This window comes from Zingiber officinale, chromosome 2B (assembly GCF_018446385.1).
Source record: "Zingiber officinale cultivar Zhangliang chromosome 2B, Zo_v1.1, whole genome shotgun sequence".
Taxonomy (NCBI): Eukaryota; Viridiplantae; Streptophyta; class Magnoliopsida; order Zingiberales; family Zingiberaceae; genus Zingiber; species Zingiber officinale.
Window position 1 is genome coordinate 66090632 of NC_055989.1, and position 10908 is coordinate 66101539.

The 10908-nt window shown below is 36.8% G+C and overlaps 1 protein-coding gene across 1 annotated transcript; it reads right to left on the bottom strand.

Annotated features, from left to right (window-relative positions):
• Nucleotides 1-563: 563 nt before the first annotated feature.
• LOC122045754 lies at nucleotides 564-8299 on the bottom strand. Its single transcript, XM_042606114.1, has 7 exons — nucleotides 7879-8299; nucleotides 7192-7513; nucleotides 6978-7083; nucleotides 6553-6679; nucleotides 5729-6451; nucleotides 1937-3878; nucleotides 564-1342 (listed from the first exon to the last, which is right to left on the bottom strand). The coding sequence occupies exons 2-7, from the start codon at nucleotides 7391-7393 to the stop codon at nucleotides 948-950; spliced, it is 3495 nt and encodes a 1164-aa protein (XP_042462048.1). The 5' UTR covers nucleotides 7394-7513; nucleotides 7879-8299; the 3' UTR covers nucleotides 564-947.
• Nucleotides 8300-10908: the final 2609 nt, after the last annotated feature.

Below are 10908 nucleotides of genomic sequence, written 5' to 3' on the forward strand. Positions count from 1 at the left end.
TAATGATATAGGTAGAAGAGCAAATTAAGAAAATAATTTTAATAATACAGATAGAAGGGTAAATTGAGAAAGTAATTTTAATTTTTTATTATTATTATCGAGTTTGGTATTTAAAATATTTTTAATAATTTCTATCTTTTTTTTCTTTTCATATTTAGAATATGTTTAGATATTTTAAGATTGTGAGTCTTTTTTTTTTTTGATAGGATTTTTTTTTTACAAGTTAAGAATTGAGGTCTATATATTAAGATTTATTTTATTTTTTTTTTAAACAATTTTTTATCAATAATAATTTAACCACTCCGGTTTTTTTTTCCTCAAAGCTTCAAGTAATTTTTGAATATCTTATTTCCTGATATTGTGTGTGAATCAATAAATTTAGAAGATTATTTCTAATATTTGTTTATAAATCAACGAATTTAATAGTCACGTCTAATAATCATGTGTGAATCAAATGGATTCAATAGTTATTCCGCTGCATCATTACCCTAAAAAAGATCACTAATGATATTCCCACACCAATTCAGGATTAACAGTTAATGGCCATGACCAGCTGAAAAAAATGGATGCAAAAAAGCATAAAATTTTATTCAACAATAGATTCAAAGGCCATAGAGAACCACACTAATGACAAAATTTACAAGTGAAAAAAAAACACGAGTGCATCCCTCAAAAACAAGAGAGAGAGAAAGAAAGAAACCAGCACCAACATCCGCACCACCAGGCTAGAAGGAAAAAAATCTCAGCAGTCACCATTGCCCCATTCCTCTCAGAAACTGTTGCCGAGGACATTAGTCGTCGTAAGAATAAATCAAGATAGAAGGAAATACGGCACTGCTCTGAAATATACAATCATGTCTTCCCAGAAAAAAATACTGAACTTGGTGCTATACTGTAGTGAAGAGAGAATCAGATCGACAATATTGAATTTGCGCATGACGAATTCCTTACATTACCGTGCAGTTGCATTTGGACTCCAGCTTTGGGGGTTTTGCATTGTCATCTGTCTCTGGGACTTTATTATCACACAATGTGGTTATCTCAACTGACGATAGCTTATCAGCCACTTCTGGCTTCCTACGTTTAAATTTTTGTGGGCTCCGCATATGTCGAATGGATTTTCGGAAATCCTGATGACCAGGAACACTATTTGCCAGGAATGCAATTGGCTTAGGCGAAGGCTCACTAACAGGGAATTCCTTGTCCACTGCAATAGTTGCAGCTTTGTAGGCGGTATCATGGACGATAGAACTGCAGAAGAGAATGGTATCCATGGCTTCTTCCAGTGTAAAACACCTTTGCATTTGTTTTCTCAGAGATTCGGCAGTCACAACTGGTTCTCCTGCAAGTTCCAAGAATGAAAGGTTAATGATCCAACAAATTCTTATCATGGAAAACATATGCAGAAATGCAGGCGATTATAAATAATTGTTTATGAAAGCATGTGATCAACAAGCATTTCGAAGCACACCTTGGACCTAAAGTACTCAGTTTTGTCCAAAAATGAGAATATTATCCTCTCAGAAGAAAGAAATTCAAATGATTAAAGGTCCCAATAACCGCCTAACAATTAAAACCATTCATTTGGACACCAAAAACTCAAAGCACTCATAAAATAAAAGGATCTGAATTTTACTTTTCAACTATAGGCTGGCTTCTTGACTTACTATCACAATGATCATGTGCCTCAAGTCACAGCTTACATGAGTAGTCAGATAAAATAAATGAAAGCGAGAAAAATAAGAATAATAATAATGGCTTAACAAATCCATATCTGTTAGCAAATTGCAGTTATCAAGCATGGAGTGGGAGAATGTCCAACAATAGACCAAAAAATTTACAAGGAGAATACACTATCAATAGTAACCACATAAAGAGAAGATAAAAGTCACCATCATTAAATGTCAAATAATAGATTAATAGGTTTGCAACATACCAACTGTTTGGTCCTGAGATTCCAATTCAGAGAGCAACACATCCTTGTCCACTGTTTTTGAAATGCAATCTTCTTGGAAACCCTCCATACAACTTGTAACTACAGCAGGGGTACAATCAACTTGTGCATCCAGGCAGCTTACCATTTCACTTTGCTGATCTAAGATTATAAGAGGCGAGCTAGTTGTTGCAATGCCTTCAATTAAAGATGCTTCTTGGTTAGCAAGCCTCTCAATCTCTTCATTGCTCCTGTCGCTGTTATAAAAACAAACTTCATCCAAGTTTTCACAAGCAACAGGGCTTCTTCTACCTGGATTGCTTGCTATATGAGTATCCTGCTGAAGACTATTTTCTTCGCCCAATTTTAGTAATATGCCACTCGATGCCAAAGATGAACTAGTGTAGGATGATACATCTGTGCCAATAGCAGATTGCTTTAAAATACTTAAATCCGACTTCCCACAAAGACTGTCAAGCTTTTGAACATCAGAAATTTTATTTTCCACTTCATTTTCAAGATCTAATGTAACGAAGGAAGAAACTTTTTCCATTTGAATTCGAGGATAAACTGGTTTATCAATGACAGTAAATTTTTCTGAATCAGAATGGACGCTGATTTGGCATGCACAGCTCGCATTGTCAATATCATCCTTCTGGTAGCTTAACTGGTGCAGAAGGTTCCTGTATGTTTGTCCAGATGGCCCCAGATCAATAGAGGAAGAAGCAGAAGAACTGTCCCTCCCAAGGCTGCGCTTCATGGCATTGAAATCAGTTCCTCCATAGAAAGGCTCCGGAAAAAGAATGTTTGTGGCAGAAACACTCTTTCCTCGCACAAGAGGCCATTTTATGCTGCTTGACCTGTTCACTAGGAGCACTGCAATGCCTACGCCCTCAGGGTTGCCAACCTTGTCACTTAGATGATGGGGAGTTGATTGTGATCGAGTATATTCACATTTACTACAGGATTCTGGATCATCCAATTCATTCGAATTTAATATTTTATGTTTAGAAGGATTCTCCACACATTTGTCAGTTCTCAAGTATGATCCACTGTCAGCAGAGAAATCAGCTTCTACTTTTTCACTAAACCGGCCTTGTTGGTTGGGCATTAAATGATCTTTACTCTCATGTAGTAAAGACAATGTCATTTCCCTTTGTGTCCCATGACCCAGCTTGTCATCAGACTCGTCCTGGGTTGTAACTTGCGTAGTTCCAGAACCTTTCAAGGCCATCAACCCATATATTGCATCACATTCTTGGCACGTATCCAAAATCATATCCTTGACTATGAAGTTTTTTCCACAGTTCAAGCAAATACTTAAGTTTTCAACAGAAACAATTTCCTGGGTTGGAACATTATTCCTTGGTTCCTTGGAATTTGCCAAACAATACGGTACTGAACATTCTTGACAGACATTCTTGTCCATTTCCAAGGCATCAAAATATTTTCCACACATTGAGCATCTAGTCATATTTTCAGAAGCATAATTCCCTGAAACCTCAACAACAAATGAAGAACCTTGGGAAGCTACAGTATCTACTGCGACACCGCCACTGATTGCTGATTTGTCCAACTTGGTTTCAACTTCGTTGAACATACTCATGTCAATGATTTCAATACTATTTCCACATTTCACAACAGAAGTGTCATGGCAAGTAGCTTCACCAATCTCACCTAATTTATCTACTGCATCCTCTTGCAACCTGGTGGCCTTGGTCCTATCGCACTCGCCAGCTAGATCACTTCGATCATGATCACTATCCTGTAAATCAATAGCCACACTAGTACCAAGTTCAGAGCTTGCATTGCTTCTGGTTGTAAGTGAAGAATTCCTGGAGAACATATGCCGATGTACACTGCTTGGCTTTCCAGAGTAAAATGTGGTGGCAGGAACACTTGACAACAATGGCCTGAACATATTTTGTGGTGCTTTATGGTGATCCTACAGAGGTTTAGTGTAAATAGAAACTTCTATGAGTTCAAAGATGAGCACAACTCTAGACTGTTCAATAAATAGAAAAAAAAATCAGAGAAATGAACATAGCATAAGTAGAATAATCGCTAAGATTTCTAACAAGTCACAAGTCTCAGAAATATAGGATCATCTATATGGATCTTATTCCAACACTAATCGCTATGTTAGGGAAAATATTTGGCTAGTAATATTCAGATTAACTTTAAGGTCAACTAAAGGAATTTCATCCCTACACTGAACTCTATGCTAGAGCATATATATACACTAGAAATATTCAAATTTATTTTAAGTTAAAATTAAGTTAAGCAGATTTTTCTTGATTCTCTCTCTACCCTTGCTATAGTCAATTCGATTTGTCTGACTATAAAATATATTGGTCCTTTCAAACATGTTCATCCCAACTTATGCCATCTTAATTCATTTTCTGTCATTTATTGTATATTAAAGCTACTCCTAGTTGCTCAAAGGCACTTTATTATCATTTTTTAAGCCTGACTCTTTTCTAGGGGGAAGAACAAGTGGGATTGGCTGAATTTGAAATTTTACTCTTTACTCATTTTGACCAAATGTAAAAAAATGATATTGACATTTTCAGAAAGTTTTCCTTTTAAACTAAGGGGCATATGTTGATTGCATAAGACTACATAAGTTTCTCTACATTCCAACCATCCACCTTCTATACTGAGCTATCAAATCAAATAACATATTTTTATATAACTACTGACAGTATTTAGTCAGACTTCTTTATCCATAGTATGTTAACTAGGTAAAGCTACAATAGTTTACTATGATTACATGCTAGGATAGGCAATTTGCTTAGCTTTTTAAAGTACATCAAATGAAGTTTAAAATTTATTTTTCAGTCGGCATGCCATAAATTTTAACATTATGCCTGTCATTCAAAACTGAAATTCTGTCCACACAAACAAAAGATAGAGATATAGTATGTAGACTGATATCATACAGTTGGTATGGCATTCCTTCTATCTCAGCCTGTATCAATTGAAACAAAGAAAATACTGTTAAAAATGGCAACTGAAGGAAATGCATTAAGGCAAAGTTTAAAATTCTTTATGTTTTTCAGTCAACATCGATGGAACATGAGGAGACATGAGGAGATAGAGATACTGTTAGTGAAGATTGGTTATCATTAAGCAAGCATTTTCATATTCCAACTAATATAGGCGTACTCCACATTACAAAGATTAATAAAGGTGCAACACGATTCCCTATTTCTAACCCACATTATGCACGCTGTGAGGCTTCAGAATTTAAACACTTTCCTAAATATAGTAACAATGGATATGTATAAAAGAGTCTATCCAAAACCAAAAGAAAAATCCATAATAAGATATGAAAAATTAATAATGCGCAATTTGTTGTGCGCCACATAATTTGTAGCTATAAAAATAAAAAAACATATAACTAATTGATAGCTAGCAGCTCAACATGAATTATCTATATTTTTGTTGTTAAAAGATAAGAATAAGAATAATTAAAGCACATGTCTAGTCTAACATAAGGCATACTATTATTCTTCACATCTCCCTTCTTTTCTAGTATTAGATTTATCAATTCAATCAACATTAATGGTTTATGTGTAGGCTCATCAGAAAAAATAGATCAATTTTTACAAGACAATCAGAACACCATAGATACCAAAAACAGGATAATTTTACCATAGAAGCAGCAGTTTTACAATAAATCATGCAAAAAAATCATTTTAACAAAAATCTAGGGTGAAGGATTAAAATACATTCAAGAATATATGTGCAAATAAAAGAGCAGTCATAACGGATAAACATATGACATTTTACCATTTGTCTAATAGCCAAATCAGAGGATTTCTTTGGTGCAGAACTTGAAGAGGGGGACCTTGAAGGTTTCTTGGAGAATCCAATAGCTCTAGTGTGTGCAAAATCTTTTTCTTTCGTGGCAAATACATTAGAAGAAACTCCTATCAAAGAATGTGATTCAGCATCATCTTCATTGGAAGATGTTGCAGATTGCTTGCTAATAGAGCTAAATTGGTCTCCGCTATTGAATGATGAGGTTACACTTTTAGAAGTTGGTGATATCGAGTGCCTTCGATAATTTGATGTAGACCACCTTCTATTTCTAGATATTGGAGACAAACCATGCAAGCGTGTTGCTGACAGATCTGTCAAAGAAGTTCGGAGGTTATGTGGTGCATCTGTGGTGAGACCAGGAAGGTCTGTTTGCCATCTTCGCAATTTCGGTGAAACAGAATTTCCTCGATTAACAGTTACAGGAGATGTCCACCTTTTACCCGTGAATGAATCCATGCTTATCCTCCGTGATGTTGGAGTCAAAGACCTTGGAGCAGGTAGTGAAGATCTTGTTGGAGGTGTAGAAGATCTCCACGAGGATGTTGCAGGTTGTCGAACTGGAGATGGGCTTGAGCAAGTAACTGAAGTAGGCCTGCTTCTCATATTAGAGATACTATAGCTAGATCGAGGAGATGAACTTAATCGATGCGGACTCTCACTGCTTCTATTTGGCCTTGGAGTCTTTTCAGACTGTTACAAGAAGAGAAATTAAAAATCCAAGCAAAATAGGAAGACTATAATAAAAAAAACTAGGTTCATACATAATATGTTGTCACAAAAGGAAATTATACCATGGTTGTTTTGGAAATTGAGATAGATTGACTTCTTGTCCTGCCTCTAGATGAATTCATAGGTTGTGACACATCCACATCATCATCCAGTGAAGGAAAAAGAGGAGTTTCAGGAGGAGTCAAAAGCCTGCATTGAGAGCAATTAACCAGTAGCACTACACAGATAAACTGCAAAGAGAATGTAGTAGAGCCATTTATCTCATCGCTGAGATCAGGTTTAGACTAAATCAAACGGCAACAAGCTCAATTCATAAAGGCTAAAAAGCCAACAATTACTTCAGATTACACATGTCACACTCAGGACAAACATAGCAATAGTCCATTCCACGTTCAAAACACTTAAGGGCCTCTTTGTAACATAAATTGGAGAGGTTCGAAAATTGTCGTAATGCCAATAAACAATCCTGCTTATAAGAGGAGCTTACCAATCATAGTCATTTTTGTCACCATCTGCATTGAGTAGATCATTGCTCTCTGTTTGTGTTGGTATGGTTGTCCCAAGATTGATATTCGAAAAATATCTCAATTTTGCTGATCATATGCAAAAGAAGCAGCTAACAAATCAGCATGAGAAAACAAACTACAATGCTAAAGAAATAATTATACAATCAAGAAATCAAAGGCTGAGTAAGAACATACATATTGATTCATCAAAATCATCAGAGGAGTGTAGTAAGGAATTGTCTCTTTCACAGTTCTGCACCTCATTAAACAGAAGTAGATCATCATCCTTGGCCTTGAGAGGATATCTAGCCTCCAAACTGTGACCACCCCTCTTATGGGCACTTTCCACTTTAAGCTCCCTTGAAGGGGAGCGCCTCGGTGATGGTGAAGAAGGCATCTTTCAGTCTTCTAGCCCCCTTTTTGCAGAGAAAATTAATATTCATTAATAGATGCCGAAACAAGTCAATGGCATAGAACCTCCCATCCAGAATGAGTTAGTCACCAGCATTTCAACAGCCTGCAGATCAAACTTGCAGTTAATAACGTTCGAAAACAGCACTAAAGAAACAAACTATGTTTTGATGCAAAGGGCCAATTCTAAAACTCCAAATGTTCGGCGGTTTTATTATTGTGGACTGTTTAATGCATAGCGCCAGCCCATAATAAACACATGCTGTGTTCGTTTGATAAGCGAGCAACAGAACAATGGTTAAGAAGAAAGGCAGAGATGATTTTTTTTTTTCTGTCGACAAACCCTTTGCCAAATCATGCGCGGAACTGACCTTCTACGTCAAAATTCAAGCTTCCGTCGGAATTTTGCCAACGCCCGGACAAAACAAGCCAAAGCATTATGGAAAAAAAAAAAACAAGAAACCAAGTTACCTTTTCTAAACGCATCAAATCCAGCGAGTTAATCATTCCTTCCCCTCCTCGGGCAGCTCCCTACTTAGGGCTTCTGCACCAACCACGAGGCTACGCGACCAAGCCAGCCAGTTTCCCCGACGCCGCATTGAGCGACTGAAGCCGGGATCCGGCGGTGGATCCGTGGAAAAGCACAGCACCCAACCTTCTAACAATTCGAAAGGTTGAGGAGCCGAGCGAGCCGACAATTGCAAAGATTTGGACTGGACTGAAAAGCGAAGAGGATTGGAGGAGCGGAAAAGAATCGAGGGAGCACGCCGATCTCGTTAGGGTTTGTTTTTCTTCTTCGATCTCTCTTTTTCAGATTTTTATTTCTTTCCGCCACTGTTTTTCTCCCTCTGAACCACGCTCTCTCTCTCCTCGTCCGCAGTTAATCTTTCGACCATTACCGCGCTTCTTTCTCCCTCTAAATAAATGGTACCAAAATTACTTAACAGCCACTGCAGTAACAGAGCTTGTTTCATAAAAAAAAACAATTAGATTTGGGCAACACAATTCATCATATATATATATATATATATATATATATATATATATATATATATATATATATATATATATATATATATAATTACTCAATTAGCTTTTAATATATTGTCCATTTTCTTATCTTCTTCATAACTTACCTCCCTTTATAATGGATTAGGGATAAAGAATTCAAAACTCAACTGTAGCCGAGCATATTGTTAAAAAAATTTCTGAACTTATTATACTGAGCCGCTTCAAATAAGCGTAACTGTTATGACATGAATAATACATAAATAGGATTAAATCTTCATTGTAATAATTATGAAATTGTTACTACTACAATAATAATATTTTTGAACATCATAAGCGTTGTAGCAGCTCTAAAATTGTAATATTACAATGTAAATAGCAACTACAAAATTCATGATTTAGATGAGAGATAATAATGGAACCCCCTCAAAACAAGGGCTCCAAGTTGATGTTGAAACAGGGGTCGAGGAGTGACCTAAAACAAGCATTTCGTGGAAAGCAACCCAAGTCTTCTTTTATTTCAATTTTGATTTTTCTTTTTTATTTCTAATTTTGACTTATTTCAAGACCGGAAGCATCCACGAGTTGGTCATGGCAATCGCCACGAGCGTGGAAAGAAAATCAATAAAGAACATGAGTCGTGCTTACATGCTTAGATTTGAACACGAACAAATCGTGTCACCAGACACGACCGTGTCCACCGTATCAGAGGAGAACATGGTATAACCATCTTCCCCAATACGCTCATGCCCAACCATGGCCTCGTAAAAAAATGATTAGATAATTATATGATGCGATCTTTAAGGTGGACCCCTTTGAGAGGGGTTAAAGTCAAGGAAGTCGGTTGGCGTGAAAGTCAAAGTCAAAAGGTGGTCAACATCATTTAGAATAAGAGAAAGTTCGATCGGACCTCCATGCCAAACAGATCGTGAGTGTTATACCAAGGGTGTACCCGATCAGGTCCTCCGGTCGGGCTGACCTCAAAATCTGATTTTGCAACCAACGATGAAGTATAAAGTCAAGCATCAATTATCCCGACCAAGTACCCCAACTGATCGGGCATATGAGACACTTGGTTACACACAATTCAAGCAAAGAAGCTGAGTGAAAGTCGAGTCACCGATCGCACTCATAAACATTGACCGAGTATTCCTCGAGAGTCATAGCCGATCAAACTATATTAGTGATTCAATCAGTTGGTCAAAGTAGTCTATGGTGGGCCCCGTAGCCCAACAAACTATTAGCTTTTTTTGGCCTTTTGTGCCACAGGATAGAGGATATTTTACAGGCAAATCACACTTAATTAAGAATCTTCCAGCCTGTCCAATCACAAAGATTTGCAGACTCATTTTAAGAAAGGTGTTAGGGTCACTTTATGACCTGCCCTTTCTTGGAAGTGCTTTGTAATTCGTGTATAGCTACAACAGTGGCAAAAGGTGGAACCGTCACCCTAGCGGCCCCCTGACCCCGACCCCATAAGATTCCAGAGGGAGTAAATCACGGTTAATGCTGGGCAGGATAGGTGACTGGGGGTCGAAGGAATTTTTTGGCGCAGCAGACCAGGGGTTTTATCCCCGAGTGCACAGGTGTATAACTATAACAGTGGCAAAAGGTGGAACCGCTACCCTAGCGGCCTATAAAAGAGGGTCTTCATCTACAGGCGAAGACATGCGATGCTACATATTTCTATATGTTCATTACTACAGTTTTTTTTTCACTATTCTTCTACAAAAATCGATCACTAACTTGAGCATCAGAGGGTCAATGCCAGGAACTCCTTCCCTGGCCAAACACTAACATTTTTTGTGACATGTAGGATTAGCAAGAAGTCTCTATCCAGTCAACATTAGAGTAGAGTACCCAGCTAGTCATCTTCCTAGTTTTCAGATAGGATCAATATATATGAGTTAACTATGTGGGTGTGGGGATAAAAATTAAAAAATAAGACATCCATTTGAGCATTCAATAAAAAAAAAAATGGAGCATCCCTAGAGCAATGATTAGACCTTCAATGGATAATCAAAAGATCTACCATACATTAAGATTTTTCCTTTCTAAATATATCTAGTGCCTTTTATATTTTGCACCGGATAAAATTTGACAGATTTTTTTTAAAAAAAAAAACTTTTTTTTGCTTTATTTATAATTTAATTTTTAAAATATTTTCTTACACTTTACCGTTAATTTATTTTATTCAAAGCTCTTCAAAGTAATATTATTTTATATAAAATAACTCCAAATATATAATTAGGCATCCAAAGCATATAATTAATAAATAATTAAATAATGACTAATGATCCTATACTCTCGAAGAGCGAGCCATCGATGAGTTGGAAGTTGTGTTGATGGAAGTAGTATGGAGCGAAGGCTCATAGAAGAGAATAACGACCACCTAAAGAAACATAGGGAGGGAAGAGGAGAATTTGAATGGTGCTAGGGGTGCCTTGGCTTTGCAACTCCAATCCAATATGTTTTAGTGGGAAGATGGAGAGA

Excerpts from the sequence above, each read along its gene's own strand:
- LOC122045754 (XM_042606114.1), bottom strand. The coding sequence starts at position 7,393 with ATGCCTTCTTCACCATCACCGAGGCGCTCCCCTTCAAGGGAGCTTAAA. Across the intron at positions 7,084-7,191 it reads TGATTTTGATGAATCAATAT|CAAAATTGAGATATTTTTCG; the intron begins GTATGTTCTTAC and ends GCATATGATCAG. Across the intron at positions 1,343-1,936 it reads ATCTCAGGACCAAACAGTTG|GAGAACCAGTTGTGACTGCC; the intron begins GTATGTTGCAAA and ends TGGAACTTGCAG.